Source organism: Nothobranchius furzeri, chromosome 10 (assembly GCF_043380555.1).
Source record: "Nothobranchius furzeri strain GRZ-AD chromosome 10, NfurGRZ-RIMD1, whole genome shotgun sequence".
Lineage (NCBI taxonomy): Eukaryota > Metazoa > Chordata > Actinopteri > Cyprinodontiformes > Nothobranchiidae > Nothobranchius > Nothobranchius furzeri.
This window is the reverse complement of record NC_091750.1, coordinates 30,477,746-30,502,200: the sequence shown is the minus strand read 5'-3', so window position 1 is coordinate 30,502,200 and position 24,455 is coordinate 30,477,746. Positions and strand designations below refer to the sequence as shown.

General features: G+C 40.3%; 2 protein-coding genes across 4 annotated transcripts in view; one reads left to right on the top strand and one right to left on the bottom strand.

Moving 5' to 3' along the window:
• The window catches only part of usp28 (ubiquitin specific peptidase 28), a 20,445-nt gene extending 7,330 nt beyond the window's left edge, over positions 1 to 13,115 (bottom strand). For both annotated transcript variants that reach the window (XM_070555496.1, XM_070555497.1), the window contains exons 1-15: positions 12,881 to 13,115; positions 11,532 to 11,606; positions 10,951 to 11,071; positions 10,341 to 10,428; positions 9,557 to 9,719; positions 5,646 to 5,732; positions 5,332 to 5,469; positions 2,495 to 2,565; positions 2,350 to 2,426; positions 2,132 to 2,280; positions 1,922 to 2,049; positions 1,251 to 1,346; positions 965 to 1,144; positions 245 to 444; positions 23 to 93 (exon numbers count right to left, since the gene is read on the bottom strand). In XM_070555496.1, the coding sequence (XP_070411597.1) occupies positions 23 to 93; positions 245 to 444; positions 965 to 1,144; positions 1,251 to 1,346; positions 1,922 to 2,049; positions 2,132 to 2,280; positions 2,350 to 2,426; positions 2,495 to 2,565; positions 5,332 to 5,469; positions 5,646 to 5,732; positions 9,557 to 9,719; positions 10,341 to 10,428; positions 10,951 to 11,071; positions 11,532 to 11,606; positions 12,881 to 12,925 (1,689 nt within the window). In that variant the 5' untranslated portion in view covers positions 12,926 to 13,115. The remainder of the gene's footprint in view (positions 1 to 22; positions 94 to 244; positions 445 to 964; positions 1,145 to 1,250; positions 1,347 to 1,921; positions 2,050 to 2,131; positions 2,281 to 2,349; positions 2,427 to 2,494; positions 2,566 to 5,331; positions 5,470 to 5,645; positions 5,733 to 9,556; positions 9,720 to 10,340; positions 10,429 to 10,950; positions 11,072 to 11,531; positions 11,607 to 12,880) is intronic.
• htr3b (5-hydroxytryptamine (serotonin) receptor 3B) lies at positions 4,446 to 24,455 on the top strand. 2 transcript variants are annotated; one of them, XM_070555498.1, is made up of 11 exons: positions 4,446 to 4,569; positions 11,283 to 11,336; positions 13,954 to 14,049; positions 14,474 to 14,637; positions 16,204 to 16,248; positions 16,414 to 16,523; positions 16,662 to 16,831; positions 19,770 to 19,927; positions 21,634 to 21,844; positions 23,515 to 23,724; positions 24,049 to 24,455. In XM_070555498.1, exons 3-11 carry the CDS (start codon positions 14,016 to 14,018, stop codon positions 24,312 to 24,314), a joined length of 1,368 nt encoding a protein of 455 aa, XP_070411599.1. In that variant the 5' UTR covers positions 4,446 to 4,569; positions 11,283 to 11,336; positions 13,954 to 14,015; the 3' UTR covers positions 24,315 to 24,455. The 2 variants fall into 2 exon arrangements, with proteins under 2 accessions (XP_070411599.1, XP_015817540.3); XM_015962054.3 differs by lacking the exons at positions 4,446 to 4,569; positions 11,283 to 11,336 and having other exon boundaries at positions 13,902 to 14,049.

The window sequence follows — 24,455 nt, the reverse complement described above, 5'->3', positions numbered from 1 at the left end:
CTTCTAGGATCAACTGCCTTACCTGGCAGAGGCTGTTATCTGAGTAAATGCCCTCGAGCATCTGATTAAGCTTGTCAATGCTGGCCTTCAGCTCTGCACACAACCAGAGAAACAAAACAAACTCAGCTGCAGATAAAACACCAACATTCTGCAAGGTAAACACAGAATAGGTCCAAAGTAAAGCACACATACGACAGTTTACATTAAAACATACAAACTTAATGAGGAGATTTTGTCTTCACACCGTTTATGTCGTGCTCTACTTCACTCCTCCAGCGCTGAAGGCAGGTCTTAACAAAGTGCAACTCTTCTTCTGTGATGCTGTGAGGCGCTGGGTGTGGAGGACACTCAGAGGGGGGTTTGCACTGAGTGAATGGCTTGTAAATGGGTGTCCTCTGGCAGACGGACACAAAGCCTTCAGAAGAATCCATTTCATCAGGTTCACTGGTGAGAATTTATAAACAGAACAAACGGTAAATGGCCTGTATTTGATATAGCGCCTTCTAGAGTCCTGGAACCCCCCAAGGCGCTTTACAACACAATCAGTCATTCACCCATTCACACACACATTCACACACTGGTGGGGATGAGCTACACTGTAGCCACAGCTGCCCTGGGGCGCACTGACAGAGGCGAGGCTGCCGAGCACTGGCGCCACCGGTCCCTCCGACCACCACCAGCAGGCAAGGTGGGTTAAGTGTCTTGCCCAAGGGCACAACGGCAAAGGTACAAAGGATGCTCTGTTACAGTAAAATATACACACTTAAATATGAATAGTGATTGTAAAACAAGCTAGAGGTGCACGTTCACAAACACGAGGCGTTGTTTCTAGCTGTAATCATGAAGTAGGGAGAGGGGCTCCATGGTGCAATACACTTCTTCAGCTTCTAGATGGTGCCATCTGAGGAAAAAACACCAGATTTCTGTTTTAACCTGGTATGTAAATTTGTTTTGGCCGGCAGACCTGCTATCTTTGGAGAGGTCCTCGCTGACTGGGTAGCTGGCAGGACTTGGTGAAGATGTGGAACGCCTCAGATCTTCAGCTGGGGAAACGCTGGTGGGTTTGGTGGAAGCAAACTCCAGGACAAACTGAAGCATGTCAGCCAGAGGATACTTCAAAGGCCCAGAGCCGTAGTTTTTATAACTTTAGAAAATAAAAAATTAAATCAGATCATCAAGCTCCGGCCTCCTTATTCTGACTCTCCTGAATCATGATTTAGGACAACTTTAGCTTTAATGAAATGACTCACCACTCGAGTTTCTGTTGAAGGGCTGCAAGCTGCTCCTTCAGCTTTTTCACTTCCCCTCTCCTCTCGTTGGTCCGCTCGATGTTTTTATGAAGATATCTGCCAAAAAATCCCAAGCTCTCATTTATATTCCTCAGTTAGCTTGTGTAGCTAATGCAAGCTAATTTCTTTTAGTTGGCACTAGAGATCGGTCGATAGGTGATCGGCTGATGGCCATGTGTGCTGCCAGTCCTTTGGGGCAATTTTCATGGTCAACATCTAGATGTTTTCTGCCTTATTTATAAGCCAAAATGTCACTAATATCAACGCTGGATGCACAAGATCTCTGATTTTGAACTGAATTTAACCAACTGTTGAATCTTGAAAATCAATCATTTAACCAAAGTGAATCAAACAAATCAATAAAATGACCGCAGGTATCAAATCTAAAACAGGTAAATAAAAATAAAAGTCAATTAACAATAATGCTTTAGTCTTTTTTTAAGCAGATGTTATTTAGGAACGTAAATGTGTTCAAACTGCTGCAGAAGCTGGCTGCCCGTGCATGTGCCTGTTTTTAAATGGCCTAGAGACCAAAGGGTAAATATCAGCTCCATCTGTTTGTCTTTTCTTAATCAGCACTAAATAAACAATTCCAGTGTGGATCTACTTTGTATTTATACTACAAAACTCACCGGTCCATATAGATGATTTGTGGAAACTCTAGTTTCTTATGTATCTTCTCAGGACGTCCGAGTTGGGTGTTAAACTCAAATCTAGAAAGTTCAAAGGTCAGGACTGGCGGCAGCTTTTTAAACCATCTCTGCAGGAAAAACAAAGACTTTCTTTTCCTGACAACCCACTCGTTGTGAAGTAAAATAATCTGATGGTGGAGAAGCAGTCACCTCACGTCCCGATGTCACATTGTGATCCGAGTGCAGCGACTCGATCTCCTTCTCGACCATGGCTCCTTCAAGGCACTCGTCCAGGTTGTTGAAGCCGTTGACTTGCAGAGGATACTGACCGAACTGCTCGATGTTATACAGCGACTTACCTGAACCCGATAGCAGCCATTAAAATAAATTCATGAGGCTGAAAATTAAAATGCAAATGAAGCTCCAACCTTCATGTCTTCTCTCTGTCACAAAGGTGCCGTAGAACAGCTGCACCATGGGATTGTGTTGTTTGTCTTCTGCATTCCTGAAAGCACAACTAGCTGTTATGTTTGGTTTATTCAGTCTGTAGAAGAAAAACGAGTAAGAACTTACTTTCCATTGGCGGCCATTTGAAATGCATCCTCTAACCACTCAAGCAGCTTGTGGGAAAACTCACTGACATCCTGAAAACAAAGAAATGTTTTAATCCCTCAACTGTTCCTCTTAAATCCTTATCTTACTGTTCTCTGATCAAGAAAATTCATTTCTTGTTTATCGTTTTCTTTTAATGTTTAAGAAAGCAAACTGTTGCTGGCCACACCCACCCATCCCCGCTCACACTGCTATATGCTGAGAAGCTCCAATACCTTGGAGGGGCTTGGAGTAGAGTCGCTGTTCCTCCAGCAGCTCTCTCTTACATGTAAGAAGGTGTTCTATACTAATTTCCTGTTTGTGACATCACAAATAGGGACATTTTAAAACAGCTTGTTTTAGGCAAACAACTCCCAAAACACTTATTTTCCCCACATTTGGAAAAGATGCAGAGACCCACATGGCAGCACAAAAGGATGCAAAAGGTGAGTTTTCCCCCTTTGAAATCTCATTAACATTCCAATTTAAAAATGTTGAGCCCAAGTAGAGCTGTTTTTGTGAACTTCTCCTTCAGGAGATGTTCCTGCTCTGTCCATCAAGCAGATGGGTTCAGTTCCATGCTGCGGTGGAAACTAGAACGTGCCGTGGACTTGAGCGTGATAACAAGGTGTCCTCAGACAGGCACCGACTGGGACATAAAAAAGAACAGCCTTATCGCAATTCTCTCTTTTTTGCTCATTTTAAATATATTTTTAACCATTTTCTAAATTCTTTTTAATATTTTTACATTTTCTGTTTTTGTGAAGCGCCTCATGATTTTTATCTTGAGAGGCGCTATAGACATGATCTTTTCTTCTTCTTCTTCTAAGTGGAGTTCGTTATACATCATTCGAAAGCTTAGCTGGTGCGTAGTACCCTGGGACGTAATTTTGGGGGGGGGACGGGTGGGACATGTCCCCCCCACTTTTTCAAAAGGCAGTTTCGGTCCCCTTCACTTTTTTCCGTCCAAAAACAATGTTACGCTCCATTAAATGGATTTGATTGAGCACTAGGACCGAAACGGAAACCGGTTTCCTATTAGACCCGCCCAAAAGCTAATCTATTGGCTCTGCTGATACTTGCTAACGTATTATTGGCTGTTGCTGCTGTCACTCCAAGTTGTAAACAGAACGTGCTCACGTTGTTTTGCTAGTTTGGAGCCGCTAGGGAACACCGGTACTGAGTCACATCGTCAACTAGACGCTGTGTAATATCAGAGCTCAGCTCAGCTTCCATTATATAACATTTGAATAAGTGTTCATTTGTGAGTCTTTGGTAGTTAGGCACAGCCAGGAGGCAGCATGTCAAGAAAACGAAAAGTGGATATAAGAGACTTCTTTCAAAGTCAAAACGTAAGTTGGAACATGTGACACCCCTGCATTAAGCTCAGACTCACCTCCTCCTTCACACACATACTCAAAACTAACTTTTACAAACTAATCTCCTCCACATAACTGACTCCTCAGACACAATTTATTCGTATTATTATAATTATTATTATTTATTATTATTATTACTATTATCATCATGATTATTATTACTAGTAGTAGTAGTAGTAGAAGTGTAACTTCAAAACTTTTATCATTTAACTTTATTGTAAACTTATCTATTGCAATGTATATTTTCACATTAAAAAGCTCTGAAAAATGAACAGTATCATCATCGTCAACAGATTTTTTAAGCTTAATGTCAAAGATGTACACTTTTCATTAGATTTATCTTATTTTTTCCATTTATTTTTTGTGTGTTGAAATGCAACAACTGTTTAAACACGTTTAAGGGAAAAAACATATTTAATATGTTTTTATACAGTCAAATTGGTAATGAATAATTTACACATTATATTAATAATAATTGTGAATCATACTAGAACCATCCTGTAAATATTTCTGTTTGTTCCATTCCAAAATCTCCCACTGTTTATAGTTCATGCATCTTTTTTTCAGGTGACTGACAGAGATGCAGGAGGAGAGACCGGTGAAGGTACAGCAGGAGAGGCTGTAGGAGATGGAGGACGAGAGCCTGGAGGAGATGGAGCAGAGGCTGGAGGCTCACAGGTGAGGTTGAAATAATGAAGATACGATAGACATAAAATTGATCATTGTGACAAATGTTAGGGTGATGATCATGTGTAAAACATTAGTTCAGCATGTCCTCTAACACAGCAAATGAAATAACGGCCAGATCTCAGGAGGGACCGTTTATGTATAAATACTTTTTATACTTTTGACTAGGCCTGGGAAAGTAACAAATTTTGCTGGACGATATTTTGTCCAACAAATTGTTGATGATAAACGATATCATTGTCAACATTATCTAGACCAAAATAACCACTAATATAATGTTAATATATCATAATAATGCAAGTACACCCTTTAAAATGCAACAAATAAACCTTCATTTAACATTGAAATGTCCAGAACCAGAACTTCTAAATGAATAAAAATAACAAACAAAAATTAAATAAAAAAAAGAATCTCACTCCCTGTTAGAAAATGTTGCACCAAAAACAATAAAAAAAGACCCAAAACAATAAATACAATGGCCTATCCATTGTCAACAGCCAAAACTGCACTTCAATAATGATAATAAATATTAATGATAATAGAGTTGTACATTTTTTAACTTTGATATATATATATATATATATATATATATATATATATATATATATATATATACATATTGAGGATGGAAAAATTATTGAGATGGGCATGTGACGTGTCAAAGGGTCTTTACATAACACCCCCACCCCAAATCCGCACAAGCCTGCTGTGTCCCCCCCACTTCTGAAATCAAAATTTCGTCCCTGGTAGTACCTGCTGAGCCTCACTGGTCCTGAAGGCATTTCGCAGTAACTCCACGGCTGCAGAAGGATCCACAAAGCGGCGCGTGGAGCCCACCATGAGGGCGAACAGGCAGCGGAGCTCCTGCATGAACGCAATGTTCCTCTTGTCCTGTGACAAAGTGAAGAGTTAAACACCCGCTGCCTTCGTGCCGTCACTCAGCTCGTGAGTGACGGCTACTATTTTAGAACAAAGCATTTAGCCTGCAGGAAGGAGACTGGAAACCAAACGCTGTGTGAGGAAAATGACTGTGAAGCAATAACCCGTTATTGTTAACCATTACTCACTGTGTGGCTCTTGCACTTCTCCAGCAATCGCCCTGACAGATGGTAGTTGAGAACCAGCCTCCTGAACACGGGCAGGTGGAACAACGACTGCAACCAGAACAAAAAAACCCAAAAACACTTAATTCACCTTCTGAAGGTCAGATAGGACGTTCAGGAGTAAATTAAATTAAGGATGAACTCGATTGCTTTTCTCTGTTATAAAAAACACGACTAAAACTAAAGTTCACTATTTTTTAAAGGGTGATTTGTGATCTTTGACCTCACCCCAAACCAAAGTGAGGCTTGCAGGGTTCTTCTGGGTTGAACTGATCTATAAGTAAAACGGGCTATGGTGGGTTTGTTTTGAGATCTTTTAGCCTAATTGATGTTGTCAGACAGGCCCTGCTGTAGTGATGAATCTACAAGCGTGGCGGGGGAAACAGATTTTATTTGTTTCATCATCTAAACATTTTTAATTGTGACCAAAAAAATATCCAAGACAAAAATTATCTGTACTAAAGTTTATTTTTTTCTGTGATCTTCAGCTTATTAGTAAAGACATTTAGAATCGATTTTGCATTTAGGATTAAAAATAAATATGTTAAAGTCAAGAGCGCGCTCTAAACAGCTGGTTCTGCTAATGTTTTGTGGATAATCTTAGTTTCTGATGATTTAAAGACATTTTAACTTATCAACGATTAAAACAATTATTCTTTCAGCCCAAATAAATACCAAATATTTTCATTTAAATAAGAAAAAAGGACAAATACAAATGGTAATAAATATATAAAACGGACAGAAATTTAGGTCAAAAGAAATACGGGTTAAAGAGGAATTAAACAAAATAGTTTGCAGCTCCTCAACTTTAGTTAGTAAAAAAAATAATTTCCTCTACAAATCTTCTTTCTTTCTTTCTTTCTTTCTTTCTTTCTTTCTTTTTCTTTCTTTCTTTCTTTCTTTCTTTTTCTTTCTTTCTTTCTTTCTTTCTGTTCGATATAATCTTTTTTCCGATATAGTCTCACTCTTCATTTCCGACGTACCGATACCAATACAAGAGGGGTCCACCTAAAACAATGTAAATAAAACAATGTAAGTACCTAACATCACACGTCTTTTATTGAACCTAAACTTTAAACATTGTGCAAAATATGACAACAAACAGAAATATCCAACTTGACCTCAGATCTGTCATATTTTGACATTTTGAGTGAGGAGAAGTAGCTGAAGAGTTTGATGTATAACGTGTGTATGATATTTAAAAGTTATGTCACACAGATCATTTCTGATATTACATTTTAATGCCAGTATTGGCCGATGACATCAGACATCTCTGTAATCAAACAGATGCAGAAAAAAAGGTCTGTAAAACAGGAGGAGGAAGCCCCGCCCCTAAGTTTACTTTAAACTTCCCATCAAATTTTTAAGTTAAGTTTATTTATATGTATACACATAAATACCTACATACATATGCCTACAGTTCTACACACATATACAAATAAATGCTATGAACGCAAACCTTCAACTGGAGAAACTGCATTTAACCTCAAACACAACCTCAGGTGTGACAATTAGCTCAGAAAAACACAACCTGCTTTGTAAATTTGCATCAGAGCGCGATAAATAATTATTTTACATGAAAATAAGATTCTTGACTATTTTTCTCACTTGTTACAAAAAGAAGAAGAAAGAACACAAGGGAACACATGTTGCAGCATGTGTGTCAAAAAGCTTTTATTTTGGAGGTCAGTGGCCAGTCCCACGTTGTTGTGTTATAAGATATTTGATGATGTCATAACGGACTGATGGAAGCTTCTGAGTTTTCCATTAGAGCAGGAAATTCAATTATGTTTGGTTTTACTGTAATTTAAACACGAGTGAGCAGCCAATTGAATCATGTGGTCACTCCGCTTCAATCTGATATGCTTGGAAATAAATGAGGCTGTGTTATCAAAAATCAGGGACACAAACAGGAGAATAAAAATGAAATAAACAAAGGAGTGTATAATTTGGACACCATTAGTATTCCAACAACACAGCCCAATTTCCCCATTTCTGTCTCAGATAATAACATCTGCTCCGTGGGGGTTGGACATCTAAATGGACGATGACAATCATTGTTTCTGACATCCACTGAGAAGGCTCGCTCCATCCTCACATCACTACTTAATTAACCACAAAGCCTTTCGTCTGGCTCAGTTCTGGTTCCTGCCGAGCCACCCGATAGGCGCGGGCGAGTCCAGTCTAGAATGGACTTATATTACAATTAGCAGCTCAGATAAAAACCAGTCTGCTCTCATTTAGAAGAATGTTGTTCTTGCAGATTGGTTTTCAGTCCAAGTTCTACATCATTAGTGTCTAATAATGACAACAAGGAAGTCCTAGCAGGATCGTTTTATTGTTTTACCGTTGCTGCTGTATTTAGGAAAAGGATTAAATAGTTGAGATATCAGTAAACAGAGATTAGCGAATAATTATTTTTAAAATTCAGCATGATTTTTTTATTTAGGGGTAAATATATCATCACCCTTTTGTTAGGGGGAACATCCATATAGAAGTTTTTACTTCCAGAATGATACTACGTTATTATGTTGACATCAAATTAACAAAAAATAGTTATGTTGTTGTTGTTATTATTAATATAATAATCATTACAATTGTGGCACATAGTTCGGGCTTAAATGCAGGGGAGGTTACACACTAACATTAGAGCGGGGGCGACTGCGCCGTCAGGGAGGCACATTTGTAATAAAACGTTAAAAATATGCCTTCGGGCATTTAAAAATGTTGTGTGTGATTAAAATACAATGATAATAATTCAGTTACAGTTACTTTAAATACAACAGCATTTTAAAGCAACAGTTAATACGTTTCCTGCTTCTCCCCCTACTGGTTGAAAGCGACATTACAACCGCCGTAAACAAACCTGCTACAGGTGAAGATTTTGCATGTTTTTGTGAATAGATGATAATTGGCAGTAAAAGTCCTTTGCTTGTTTAGATGACGTGAAACTGAAAGTGTGAAGTGTAGGCCGTGCCGATGATCACTCTGGATTTAGCTTTTTATTCGTTTAGTTCACACTGGTTCACTTCCCAAAAATGAATCTCTCTCTTTCACTTCCAGGCTCCACCATGATGAAAACAACAAAACAAACCTGTTCTTGCACTATTTATTGATGGTTGGCGAACTGAAAAAGCTAACTGCTAGCCTTTATGTGAGCTACCGGCACAGTAGAGCCATGAAGCAGGTAGACACTGCCCACCTGTGCCTACCTGGACCACCAAAGTTACGCCGAACCACTGAAGCCAGTTTCTAAGCAGTAGCTTAAAGAGTTAAAGACTCTTTAGTGTTACTTAATGTATTTCAAACTTGAAATGTTTTACAAAAATACTTTGATGTCTTAGTTATCTATTTCAGAGGCAACATGAAAATATTTATCTCAGAATTTTAATTTAACATAGAAGCATTCATTTTTTGTTCCACATCATCAGGCTAAGCTATCGCAAAAAATCCGTACTTGTTAATGTTTAGACTCCACCCTCAGCAGGGGTGGGGGTCCAAGCTTGATGTCAGGGTGGCACTAGCCCACTCTGGACCTCCCTTAGGACCGCCTCTGTTTACAGAGTGAATTGTATGGTGAATACTCTGTACTTGTTAACCTAAAACATTTTATTTCTTAAACTGCCATGAATGAGGGACACTAAGTTTGTTTTGTGTTAATAAATAAAACAACAGTCCCCTAATACCCCCTAAACTATATAAAAAAGCTTAGAATAACTAATAAAGCTAAGAAACAATTGAAAAATCCCATTTGGTGATTTTGTAAAATAAATTGATGCAATAATCATTCATTTTGTAAGCCTCTAGGTAAAGCATGAATGAAGCAGATGTAGTTTGCGTTGAAGAGTCCATTTACAGTAAATTATTACCCTCACCTGGATGACGGCGCTGAACCAGCAGGTGCTTCCTACGTTACGGATTCCCACGGGCCATTCCTCCTGACGGATCCAGTCAGCCGGGCTGCACATTTCACTCTGAGCTTCACATCTCTTCCTCTTCATTCTGGCAGCATTTTCCTCTGCGCTTACCTCCAGAGCCCTAAAATATTCATAAAATGACCCGTTTTATATCACTGGTCTGACAGCTTTGCTAATTGGTTAGTAAAAACCAGATAAACCCCAAATGTGTCAAAAAAGTCCTCTTTAAATGTCTGTGTGCAGCTAAAATCAGCGGTGCAGCTTCTTAGTTTCTAGTTGTACCAAACAAGCCACTAGGCATCATTGTGCGAACGTGTTTCAGGCCATCAGAGTCCTTTCAGCACGATCGGTTGGAACAAAAACTTGTTCTGGTTCTGAAGCGGAAATTCTCTGAAGATGCTGCTATTTAGCATTTATGCTCATAATTTAAATAAAAGCACAAGAAAGGTTATTTTCATCATCTAAAATGCTAGATTTTTATTTGTTAAGATGATTTCAATCTTTCTTTCCAATTGTGACATTTTTATTTTTTAATTAGACTTTATGAATGAACTGAAAATGTTATTTTATTTTCAGTTTTTAAAATGTGATCTCTACTTATTTTTGTCAATTATTTTTTTATTTATAAAAACAATTATTAGTTGCAACCTAGAAGAGTTTAGCAGGAAAGTTTCATTTAAAAATAAAACATTTCTGTGAGTAAAGTAAATGATAAAACCTCCAGTGAATGGTTTTCTTGCACCTGTGAAATTCTCCTTCCTCTTCCTGAGCGTGGTGGTACTCCTGCAGGCTGAGTTCGATGGCCGTCTGTAGCTCATCTTTGGGAAGTCCTGGAGAAAATTAAAAAACTGTGAAAATGATTTTATTTATTGTCTCACACTTAAAAAAGGTTCTAACGTCTAAAACATCTACCGTGTAAATGTCAGAAACATCAGGAAAACGTATTTTCTATAATAATAAAAACAAATCCTGATAAAAATGTAGGTGTATCGGTTTCTGTTCACTTGCTGAAATTCCTGCAAGATATTTACTTAACAGTTACTTTATTGTCAGTACAGTTAGTGATCCCACATATTATAAGTATTTAGTCATAAAGCAGAAAAATAGTACGTTGATCTTGGAATTCATGTACTTGTTTACTTGCAGGAACATCAAAATCATGTCTTGAAAGTGTTAAACTGATCCTTTAAACTTCCTGAGAAAACAAGATGAAAATCCTCTTATTTTGGCCCCTTTAGCACAAAACCCACCAATGTGAGACATTGTTTGATCCTTTGTGATCTCTAACGACTCCGATTAATTTTCCTGCCGTCAGCCTCGTCTCAGTGTGAGGACTCGTGTTCCCAGCGTACCTTTCTGGCCCTCCCAGGTCTCTACAGATGACCCCGACTCCTGCGGCTCTGCAGGCTCCTGAACCTCTGCGGCTTGCGTCGTTAGCAACCCCACTGCATGCCCGACATCCCCCTGACTCGCCTTGAAAAGAGATACCGATAATAATGTAAAGAACTTGAATCATCGGCAAACTGTGTTCACATTTTAGTCTTTTATTTTATTAATAAGCAGGTAAATAAAAAAACCCTAAGTACTGGGAGAAAACCACCTGCTTGAGAGGAACATGTGATTTAATTCTGCTTTCATGTTCTGATGACATTTTTTGGATGCTCAGTCTGCATTTCACCAACAGCGGCGAAGCTCTGAGGAAGACTACAGTGTGAATTCAACACGTCAGCAAAACAAGGTAAAAACAACTCTTGCTGAGTTAGAAGGTTTAAGTAATGCACATCCTAATGAATGTAATTTATTTAATGTTGATCAAATAATGATCTGGAGGCTTCTTGTTTATTTCATTTAAGAACATAAGAGGTGAGTGTCTGAGGAAACGTAGCATGTCTCGTTTTTAAAAGTGTAAAGATGCTTTTAGACGTTTGGATACCTTCAGGGCTTTATAGAGAGTGTGTTGGTCGTGGATTCCAGTGATCTCCTTCAGCTGGTTCATCAGCATTTTGCACTGATGAGAGCAGAAACACAAATGAATCATAAGTGGGTTATATTTTAGGTATATTTTCCTATTTTTCCCACCATTTATCGCCATTTCCTTTCATAATCCCAGTTTTGAACCAAAGGTAATGACACTTGTTGACTCGTGAAATAACAAAAACACATTTATGATCACAGCATTGCCCATTTACGTCAGAACAATCACAGATCAAACTGAGCTACGTTTAGACATCAAACATCATCATGCTGGAAACAATTCAGAAATCAGACAACCACAGCAGGAAGTGGCAGCTTCCAGCCGAGCAGCGCTGCAGCACATCAAACGCAGGGCGACACAAACAGGATTTAAGGAACAGAACAAACAATATGCAACTTTAAAGAAAGTTTACTGATGGGTGGATTCACTTTTCCTCCCTCATTTCAAGTTTTGCATTTGTTGTTTTAACCTGCTGATATGCATGGTTTACGCCAGAATCCCAACACAAATGCTGTGACCTTAGAGCCGCATATAAATATAGCACCATTCTGCAGGGTGAGAGGTGCTAAATAAAGCTTGTCGTCCCGACAGCAGATGCTCATGTCATTGTATCTCACTCGCGCGCACACACACACACACACACACACACACACACACACACACACACACACACACACACACACACACACACACACACACACAAGAAGCCAAGATCAGGCTGAGCAGACTTATATGGAGAGCAAGGGCAATCTGAGACCCGCTTAGTTGGCCTCTATTTTAGGCTTCTGACATGGATAGCACAGGCTTCTGTTTATCATTCCACTCACCAAGCCACTGGGCACTGGGTGCCTCTCTCACCCAGACACACCACCAACATCAATACCAAACAGACAAACACTGGGAGGTTTTGCCCTACACACAACACAAATGATCATTTTTTACAGTGTATAAAGGGGATTATTAATGCTTATTTGATGGCTGATAATTCAGATGACGACTTGAATGTAAATTGAAATGATTGAAAACACTGATATGTCATGAATTAAATTCATTTTATTTAAATGTAATTTAGTGACAGAGATGAGCCGAATTTATGAATTATTTTATAATTACTTTTTGTTTTATGGTCACAGGTTTATTTAAATAAATAAATAAATAAATAAATAAATAAGACATTAGAACATTAATAAAGATTTATGTTGTTTGTAGGGTTTGTCCACACAACAAAGGGTGTTAGTGTTAGAACAGACATGAAGACACACATCAGTCAGAGCGTTAATAACCGGGGGGGGGCTGCTCCGTCTCACCGGGTCCGTTGGGTTTTCTCCATCTTCAGCCTGTTCAGCTCTCATTTCCGTCAAAACGCTTGATTTCTTTCCGTTTTTACCAAAAACAAATCAAATCTTGACCGCACTGCCTCCTGCTCGCAGAGGTTCCATCTGTCACGCGCCGAGAGCCACCAGCCAGCTGCGCGCGCGAGCTTTTCAGGGCGCGCGCGTGCCTCTGAGCTGGCGCAGGGTTCGTGCACACCGCACAGACAGCCTTTCGTTTGAGTGCAGATGAGTCAGCGCTGGAGAAAATATTGGCGCACAAAAAAATTCCAGCTTTACTTCCGGGAAATGAAAGTATTCCATGATTCCAGAATTGTATGGGAGCCCATTTGTGCCACTTTAAGTGACAACACCGTGGGTGGGGACTAGTGACTCTGTTATCTTTTCTCTTATGTTGTGTTTTTCAGAGGCGGTTGTTCAGGGGTCCACAGTGGGGCTGGGCCACCCTGACAGCCACCTTGGCCCCCCTTGTGCCCCCTGCTGAGGACAGACCCTAAGCATCATTTACAGTAGTTCAGTTGTTTTTGTGATAATTTCACCAGATGCAAGCTGCAGAACCGAAGCATGTAACTGAAATTTATTTCAAAGTTGAAGTCTGTCCTAGGTCACATCAGCTTGGTTGGTCTTTTTGAGGGAAAGTGTGTTCAGTTAATGTATATAAGAGAGTCTAGGACACACAGTTTTTATTAAGACTTGGAAGAGACAGGATTTATGAGACTGCAAACGTTAGTCACAATTTTCTATGCTTAATTAAAAATCTGAGTTTTCCAAAGCATCATTGCCCTCCCCAATCCTTCTGTTCTGTTTGTACGGCTCTACCTGTGCTTCCTAAATGGCTTCCACCCTCTGAAGTGTTCATCCAGCACCGAACCAACCTGGGCATTTTCTCCTAACAGTGTTTCCTTATCAAACGTATCATCTTACCCCGACTGCAGAAAATCAATACATGCAACCAAAATGTCTTCACAGCCCGTCCGTTGTTCCTGCCCCTCACTCCGCTGTGCTGCAGATTTGCTTAAACTGTGGATGTTTGTTTGTTGTTCTAACAGAGAAAATATCTGGACATGACCCTTAAATATCATCTCTAATCTGGACAACTGACGTTAGCTTGATGCTTCGCCTTTGGTTAACTCTGCTTTTCTCAGGTAAGCCCTCTTCAATGATTTTGTGAACATTTACATTTAAAATAATTACGAAGCTGAATACTGACTGCAGTGTTTTTATGATTTTAACACTTTTAAAGACTACATGTAGCATGCACCTTTTGACTTACAGCATGTATAAAAATATCTACATGCACTGGCATTAGAGGAGCACATCTCAAGCATCATTTAATGTTTTAGCAGAACTTACAAGCTCACCCCACCAGTCATGTCTCCAAAACATTAAACTACATAGTCAAAAGTTTTTTTAATCACTTCATTACTTTTTACCTGAAACTCTAGAAATCAATCCGTAATTAGTATTTATAAAATGGCTTTATTTGTCTCTGGATGCTTGAGCAGCGTGAGTGCAACACTCCGTGTGGTCCCTCGTTCGTCTGAACTGTGATCTGTTTTTGATTTTTAGCTCCTCTGGCTGAATGTGTTCCAGAGAAACCTAAGAGATCTGCTCTGAACCAGCTGACCCGGACCCTCCTGAGGAAATATGACTGTGGCGTTCGACCCGTCCACAACTGGACCACTTCCACAACCGTCTACATAGACCTCGTACTCCAGTCTGTCCTCGATGTTGTAGGTCAACTTCGCTTTGCTCCTCAGATTAATTCTTGTCTTCTATTGGCCAAAAATGCTTCTTTGAAGAAAATAAAATAAGAAGCTTTTTCCCAAGAGGTTGCAGATTATTGTCACAAATTAAAGGGATACTTTGCAACTTTCCATATTTTAAAATAATTTTATTGAGCCAGTATCTGCTAAAATGACCCTTTACGTTGTTCATGAAAGGCCACCTGGCCCCTATCCCCCCCTGTGGCCAGGATGTTTCACTTGCAACTTCAGACTGACATATGTGGCACCGTAGTCTGGTTCCATTACACTTCCTGTATGCTTCAGATCATAAGCACAGCTGATTTATTTAATTTAGTGATGAATCACTCCTGTAGACAGTAAGGAAGACTGAGGAGACACTGCAGCTGTTAGATGAAGGTGTGAACACAAAGCGAGGAGATTGGGTTTGCTTTTGGTTCTACAAATGGACACTAGGGGGTGCTAAAAGCAAGCCTAAACTGCCTAGTTCCCCTTCAACCTCAAACCTGTTCTGGTTTTAAAGCATCCAGATAGAGGATTAGGATTAGTACCTTCATCAAAAACCTGAAATAAACCAGACCCTCTACTGCCCTCTAGTGGAGGGTCTAAAGGTGGCTTATTTTATTTATTTATGTTGTTTACGCAACCGGGCCGGGTCGAGGCTTACGTCTCGGCCCGGCCGCTCCGGTCATCACAGGATGGTCGGCTAGCAGTGCCTACACCACGCTCAGGACAATCCAGACTCTTCTCATGCATCGTTCCACAAATGTGGAATGACCTTCCTAACACTTCCAGAACAGGAGCTTCCTTTTCAACTTTCAGGAAACTCCTGAAGACCCTGCTCTTCAGAGAGCATCTTCTAAACTAGCACCCTCCCTGCACCCGTCCCCCCTCTCTACTGTCCACTCCTTGTTCCCTCCTCTCCATGACTGATGTCCAGTTGTTGTTGTTGTTGTTGTTGTTGTTGTTGTTGTTAGCCTCAAGGGCAACATGCCGATTATCACTTGTAAGTCGCTTTGGACAAAAGCGTCTGCTAAATACATAAACATGTTGTTCTATAATATATTTACACAATAGAAAGTTACTAAATACTTCATTCATAAACATCAGACAGTAAATTGATCAGTTGTAAAGACTAAAATAATTTTTTCATATCATGTTTTAAAGAGTGAAAAACTGGGTTTTGCACTGGAACAATTTAGGAAAAGAATAAAAATCTGTGGCATTTAAAAAAACTAAAGAACATAAACATTTTGATCTGAGTCAAAATGTTCTGATAAGAGTTGTGAAGAGCTGTCTTCACTCCAGTGACCCGTTATTATTATTATTATTATTATTCTTTTTGTAGAAATCTTTGCTTCATTTTTAATGCTAGAACAAACAGAGAGTAATTTACACCTCAGGACTCCTGAAGTCCTCCTAGACATTTTCCCAAAGGCACCATGAGAAGTAAAATCCTCTGATCTGATGACCCGAGCAATCAGCTCATCGTTTTCACGTTTACCTTCTATAATGAGCTTTTTAACGTGTCCAGCTGAACTTTTTGTTTCTCAGGATGGGAAGACTCAGAGCATCACCACAAGTATTTGGTACAGACAGGTAGGCGGTCCGTCGGCGTCGTCTTTCTGCTTTATCTGAGGCTTTTGTGTTTTTTAACACGTTTTAAAGAACTGTGTGCAACATAGTCGTTTAAAATGTGTGCCTTAACATTCAAATGTTGAGTTTGGGAGACGGTTACCCGTTAGCCTCCTCTGCTGTTTCCAGATCTGGAGGGATGAGTTCCTGGTTTGGGATCCTGAAGAATTCGATGGAATCAACGAGATCTCGCTCCCATCCGACGCCATATGGGTCCCAGATGTCATCGTCAGCGAGTTGTAGGACACATTTCTGCTATCAGCTCCGTGATTTAGTGTCATCAAATCTTTCAGTTCTAACATTTCTTTGGGATTTTTAACTACAGAGTTTCATAAGCAAACATTCTAAGTTCCTCCGTCTTGTGCGTGTTTCTCCAGCGTGGAAGAAGGGAAGTCTCCTCCAATCCCGTTCGTTTATGTCAACTCCTCTGGTTCAGTGAAGAACTACCGGCCGATCCAGGCGGTCCTAGCCTGCAGCCTGGAGATGTACGCCTTTCCCTTTGACAAGCAGAACTGTAGTCTCACCTTCCGGAGCTGGCTTCACTCAGGTGTGCTTCTCCTTTCTGTCCCTGTCTGCTTTGAACTCAGCACTGGCATACGGTCAAAACCTAGAAAACATTACTTTGAAAACTATCTTCACGACATTTCTTTTCCTTTTTGACATTTCAACTATTTTGAGGCAGATTAGGACGTGCACAATCCCAGTTTGGGATCAGAAAATCACTGAAATTATAGAATCAAGTAAAACACTGTGTTTGAAAGTTTAAAATCCAAAGTTAAAGCTAAGAACATGTGCACACACACACAGGCAGTCTGCAGGACCTGCACCGCAAGAAAGGGACAGAAAAGTCAGTGGCAGGCCACAAAAGATGCTACATAGAAGTTTTCTTTGTGAAATGTGCTGAAACAACTGTTTATTTTGAAAACAATAAACCAAAAGAGCTACTGGGTTGGGCCCCAAGTGGAGGAGCTGAAGTATCATGGCATCGTGTTCTCGGGAGGATGGTGGAGCGTGAGTTGGACCGATGGTTTAGGGCTCGTTTTAAGTGATAAGGGTGTTCTTCTGGTCTGTTGTGATGAAGAGGGAGATGAGAGTGAAGGCTTTGCTCTCAATCTTCTGGTCCAAATGATCTACCAGATACCAAAATGAGCCTCCTTAGTAGGGTGGCTGGACCCAGCCTTACCGATGAGGCGATTATTTCCTTAATCTGCAGCTCGGAGGAAAGCCGCTGCTCCTACTCATCAAAAGGAGTCTGCTGAGGTCACTAAGCATCTGATTAGGGTGCCTCCTGGTCTTCTCCCTCTGGAGATGTTCCACTGGGAGGAGACATCTTAGCCGAGCCGGAACTCTCTGGAGGGATGATGTCTCCTGTCTGGCCTTGGAGCACCTTGGGGTCCAACGGGGGTGTTGGGGAGATGGGCGTTTGTGTTTCCATCCTGGACCTGCTTCTTCTTGGATGAGCAGAAAAATGGAATGTTTTCTGCTCCAAAAGATGTTTAGGACTTTGCTTAACTCAGAAGTCCTGACCTGCAGTCTAGGACAAACTGTTCAGCTCCAGATCCTCTAAACAGCTATTGTCAAGACATGTGACCCGGATGCCTCTGATTTAACAACACAAACATGCTTAGAAAGATCCGTATTTCAGGGAATGAAGAAACTGCTTCAGCTCATGTTCATTTATGTTCATTTACTTGAGTTTGTGTAACAATCATGCTAGAGGTTTTACTTCAGCAGTTGTTTTTCAGTATTATAATTCCTTAGAATAATCTCGAGACCCCATGGTGACTCCAACTTTGGGAACCACTGAAATGTCACAAAGGTGGCAGACAAAAATGTCTTGTCCTAGTGGGTTTTTAAGGGCTTTATTCAATCAATCAATCAATCAATCAATCAATCAATCAATCAATCAATCAATCAATCAAAGCTTTATTTATAAAGCGTCTTCCGCAACCCTGTCAGGAAGCCCAAGGCGCTGAACATGGTACAGTACAAAGTTAAATATAGTGAATTAATCAGAAAATAAAAGCGATTCAAATTACAAAAAAGGTGAAACATTCTAGACCAATGCAAACTGTGTCAACTGTGGCCCTCTTTCTCCCTACTCAAAACCAGTTGTTACCAGTTTGGGGGTGAAACTTGATGCTGGACTTAAATTTGATGCTCACATCAACTCTGATCCGGTCCAGTTTCTTTCACCTGAGACGCCTTGCTAAAATCAAGCATATGCTGTCGAGAGCCCACCTGGAGCGGGTACTGCATGCCTTTGTTATTTCTCGGCTTGACTACTGCAACTCTCTCTATGCAGGACTGGGTCAGTCAACACTGCGTCGCCTACAGGTTGTGCAGAACAGCGCTGCCAGGTTCCTGACTGGGACCAGGAAATGGGACCACATCAGTCCGGTTCTGGCCTCCCTGCACTGGCTTCCGATTTCCTATCGTTCACACTTCAGACTCCTCATCTTTGTTTATCATTTCTTCCAGGGTGGTGCTCCCCCCTATCTGGCCACGCTCCTGAACAGACACTCCCCATCACGCGCTCTGCGCTCCTCTGACCAAGGCCTGCTCGCTGTCCCTCGGTCTAGGTGTCGTACCCGTGGGGACCGGGCTTTCTCAGTCCTAGCACCGTCACTCTGGAGCCAGTTGCCACCCTCAGTTAGGCTGTCCCCTTCTCTGCCAGTCTTTAAGAGTCGCCTAAAAACACACCTCCTCCGCTTGGCGTTTCCTGAACTTGTTTGAATTTGGCCCTCTTGTATGTTGATTTTATTTCCCTGTTTTCATTGGTTCACTCTATCCCTTGTTTTACCCGTTTGTCTTCTACTAGAATGTTTCACCTTTTTTGTAATTTGAATTGCTTTGATTTTTGATTTATTCACTATATTTAACTTTATCTTATACCGTGTTCAGCGCCTTGGGCTTCCCGACAGGGTTGCGGAAGGTGCTTTATAAGTAAAGCTTTGATTGATTGATTGATTGATTGATTGATTGATAGGTGTAACCTGGGTGGGAGTTCAAATACCTACAAAAGCCCTGAAACCACACCAGAGCTGAGTTAAACAAAAGAAAATCAGCAAAAGTCTTGAAACAGATATCAAATTAGACAGAAAAGCAGCAAATGATTCACATCTAAGTCCCATCTTTTGCTCAGATTAACCTCCTTGGGTAAAGTCAACCTGTAGGATAACTAATTAAAGTGACACAAATAAACAAAAGATGTTGCAGGAAGTGAAACATCCTCCAGAAGATATTTTCTCTTTGAACTTCTTACATCTTAAGAGTTTCCTGACCTGAAGCAGCACGAAAGTCCGATTCCAGTTAACTCCACTCGTATTTCTACACAGAAACCCTGAAGTCTTTCTGCTACGGTGCAGCAAAAGGGAGAGAACACCATACAAGCAGAGAACAAACACTTGTGCTTTATTTTGCTGTTTCCATCAGTCTATCATCAGTTTTTCATCCTCTTTTTCAATTTATGTCTCCATCTGCAGTGAGAGAAATCGACCTGGCTCTGTGGAGGAGCGCAGAGGCCATAGCTAACGATAAGAGGGAGTTCACGAATGATGGAGAGTGGGAGCTGCTGTCCATTCCTTCTCAGTACCTCCAGATCCGACAGGACCACGCTGACTACGCCCAGATCCAGTTTAATGTACGTGCTCAACTCACCATCATTTACATAAAGTTTAAATCAAAACAGGATGAAAGCTCCTAATATTCCCAGCTCTGCAACACACGAGGGGGTTAACGCACCTAGATTGCTTGTCGTAAAGCATTGCCCCTCTGCGGGTAGCGCTCGTAAAACTGGGCTTTGGAGCAGAAGTGTAAAAGCGTAAAACAATCGCCTGCGACCGTCATGGATTGAGCAACGGAGCTGATTCCAAATGATGAGGCCGCGGCTGCTTTTGGCGAGTAAAGAGACGGATGGAGAGGGGAGCTGATAGACTGGAGGGTGAGCAACCATAATGAGACTGTCTCAGTGGCTGCCTGATCAATGGACCTCTTGTTAGTTGTGAGCAAAATGGCTCCAGAGCCCATCGCAGGTGGAGAGCAGGGATGGTCGCTATTTATTCAGCTCAAAGAACGAAGGCTTCTTGGTAATGGAGCATTTCATGGCTCACTGGGATATCGTGCGCCAGTGGCAGCATTTTTCCTGGCTGCAGATTTCTGACATAAAAGGTTTTTTCTTTTTTTAGCAAATCTGGAAATGTTAATGTTAATAAACAGAAAAAACAGATTCTTTCTTAAATATGTTAAAATCAAGTTCAAAATGGTAAAATAAAAATCACTTACCCGAGTTTTAGACCTAGAGGGCACCAGTTGGCTAACTGCTGCTTTCATTTCACAGAACAGAGAATGATTGTTGCTTTCTTACAGGGACGTTTGATGTCGGCTTTTATTCTGATTTACTGATTCAGTCTGTTAATTTCTGACATCAATAAGCTGATATTATTTAACGCCCCTCCTAAATGGAAAAACTAAATGATTTTGGGTAACTAGCATCTCTTCAGTCATTGTTACTTAAACTTTAAACATTGTCTGTGAAAAATATGACATCTGCTTATGCCAGTTGTGCCTAACAAACAAAAACACCTCAAACTAGAGTTTTTTGTCCATTCACAAAACCCCCATAGCCATGGCAGGGGTGTGGCTATGGGGGGCCCGGTGTGGACCAGGGCCCACCCAATCAAATGGCTTCCTTAAAAAAATTGTAAGTAAATTTGTTTTATTTTTGAGGGGTAATCAGAAAATGAAATGAAACAGCATACAATTTAAATGAGCAGTATTTCTGATGTATACAGACATATCCTGTATGTTGATGCAAAATTGGAATTTAGAAATAAATGTATTTGATAGTAAAATGGTAAATGGCTGTATATAGCGCCTTCTAGAGTCCTGGAACCCCCCAAGGCGCTTTACAACACAATCAGTCATTCACCCATTCACACACACACATTCACACACTGGTGGGGATGAGCTACGGTGTAGCCACAGCTGCCCTGGGGCGCACTGACAGAGGCGAGGCTGCCGAGCTCTGGCGCCACCGGTCCCTCCGACCACCACCAGCTGAAACTGGATCTGAAAGAGTGTTTAAATGTAAGTGATGATTTTTCAGGGCTAATGAGCAAACTAGTTGAAGCATAACTTTGATAGCTTTCAAATCCAGGCTTGAAACTATGACAGTCCCTCTCTGCTGTGCCTTGGCTCAGCTTCTCACTTTGGCCCTCACATTTACTTTATTGTTCAGCAAAGTAGAAAAAGTTTCTTGTCAATCCTGATTTGATAACTTTAAAGTAAAATTTTAAGATTCATGCGCTGACACACATGAAGCTTTGTCTGCTCCTGTTTCAAATCCAGCTCTTGATCCGCCGACGCCCCCTGCTGTATGTGGTGGGCCTCCTCATCCCCAGCATCTTCCTCATGCTGGTCGATGTGGTGAGTTTCTACCTGCCTCTGAACAGCGGAACAAGAATCGCCTTCAAGATCAGCATCCTGTTGGGTTACACTGTCTTCAGGGTCAACCTGACCGATGAGCTGCCTACTTCAGCCGTCAGGACTCCTCTCATCGGTACGAGGTGCCGTTTGTTGACCAACATTTTTTGGAAGTGTTATTTGTTTTCATCCAAGTGTGCAAAACTAAAAACCATGGTCACCTGACTATTTTCTTTTCCAATTCATTATAACCAGTAAAACTCCAGATATTAGTTTTAAATAAATTTTCACAATGACAGAAACTGTTTCTAAACTAAACAGATAAACCACTGATGTACTTACTCAGCTTACGTTAGTAATACAACAACAAAAGAACGTTGGCCTTGAAGGTCCATTTTTGTACCAGGTTCAGTCATTGCAAGAACTCAATCTTTAACCTTTGAACAGAGTAACGTCAATGTTAGAAAAATGTAAAGAGGACATATTATGACCTTTTTTCCTGAGTCCTAACAGTTCTACGATTGATACAAAACATATTTATGAAGTTCTCTGGACCGACCCTCTTACATAAAGATATTTCAGCAGTTTGATTCTTGACATTTTCAGTACTTTCCAGAATGAGTCATTTCAGTGCTCTGTGACTTTAAGAAAACAAGTCACACCCACCCAGCCATCACACAGGCTGCTATAGGCTGAGAAGCCCAGACATCTGGGAGGGGCCCAGAGTAGAGCTGTTGCTTCTCTAGCCTTCAGAGGTGGTTCTACGCTAACATCCTCGTTTGTGACATCACAAATGAGGACATTTTGAAACAGCTTGTGTTATGTACATAATTCCTAAAACTAACACTGACAGAAAATGAATGGGCATATTTGTTTCATGTTTTGAGTAAAGATCAACATGGCAGCACAAAATATGCATAAGGTAAGTTTTTATGTCCCTTTCAATAATTAAGTTATACCTTTATTAGAATAATAAACAATGTGGGGTACAGGAACCATACAAATGCACTCTTTGTTGAAATGCAAGCTATTAATTTCCAAGACTCGGTGAAGCTCAAAACAGCGCAAATAATGTCTAATGTAAGAAATAAATTGCTTCCAAAAGAAATCTGTTTATTGTTCAAAGAAAGAGAAGGTGGGTATAATTTAAGAGGGAAATGGAATTTAAAAATACAAAGTACTAGAACAACTTTAAAAACTGTGTCAATCACAATTGCAGGAGTTAAATTATGGAACGGTCTAACAGAAGAGATAAAAGAAAGTAAAAACATAAACAAGTTTAAAGTAAAATACAAAAACCTAATTTTAAATAAGTATAAGAATGAAGAAAACAGGGTTAACCCAGGATGGTAATGGGGCTGGTTATGCTGTAGTGCTTCTTTTTCTGTGTTTTTGGTTTATTTTTGTTCTTTCCATAACTGGTGAATCTGCAAATTTACACATTCTCTGTTTTTCATATGTTGTTTTGTTTTTTGTTATATATATATATATATATATATATATATATATATATATATATATATATATATATATATATTTTTTTTTTTTTCACTCAAATGTTGTTTGTTTAAATTAAGACTGAAATAAAATTAAATGAATAAGAGGTTGAAGTTGGGGGTAGGGACAAATGAGTAAATACTTCTGCCTGCTCCTTTTCAAACAAATAATGGATGATATTTCGTAACGATAGATGTGTGAAATATTTGAAATAAAAATGAACTGAACCTTTTGGACAAACCAGATGATCATAAATGAGTGCTGGTAAAAAAAAGAGGGTGTTTTTGTCCTGATTTGCTTTCTGCTCAGGTGTGTTCTTTGTGGTGTGCATGGCCATGCTCATGCTCAGTCTCATCAAGTCGATATTGGTGGTGAAGCTGCTCCATCACAGTGAGATGGAGGTCAAGGAAATGTCATTGACTGCCTGCCTGCTGGACAAGTACAGCTCAGCTGGCCACAGCTTCCCCGAGAGTGCTTTAACCTCCATCAAAACCCTCGATCGCATCAACACATCTGGAGGTACACAATGTGCTCGGATTTCGACGAGCTCTGCCAGCGGGATATTAAATAAACCAGTCTGTTCCGTCTGTAGCCAAGGATTTTTCTCTGAGAGCATGAAAAGAAGATATGAAAGTTTATCCGTGCTGGAAAGTTTAAACAAATAATTCTTGTGTAATACATGTAATGAAAAGGTCACCAGTTCTTGTCTTGTGTCTATGCATGTATGTCTGATCTCAGAACTGTGTGTACTGAAACTCTAATTTCCCTCTGGGATTAATAAAGTATCTTTGATTTGAATTGAACTGAAGAATCTCAAACCTAATTCTTTTGATTGTCTCTTAGATTTTGAGCTTGAAAGCTCTTTCGAGGAGGACCTGCTGTCCCTGAATGAGATCCAGGACCCCCCGTCTGGACTGAACTGGCTTCTCCAGGAGCTGGTTTCCCTTCGCCTAGCTCTTTCTCAGGAGGACAGCGAGTCTTCAGCTCAGGCCGAATGGCTGGGTCTCTGCTTGAGGCTCGATCGCTTATTGTTCCACCTCTACCTGCTGGTTCTGGCCTTGTACACAGGAACTCTGGTGCTGCTCTGGGCCAGCTGGAGTTTTACTTGAGATGTTAGCAAACCACTAAGCTGTCATGGTCTAAGATCCAGAAAAAATGTACCTTTTCTTGGTTAAAATGATAATTTCTCAAGTTTTGGTTATATTTTAAAACCAAACGTGATAAAAAAAAGGTTTGTTTGAATGTTTGCA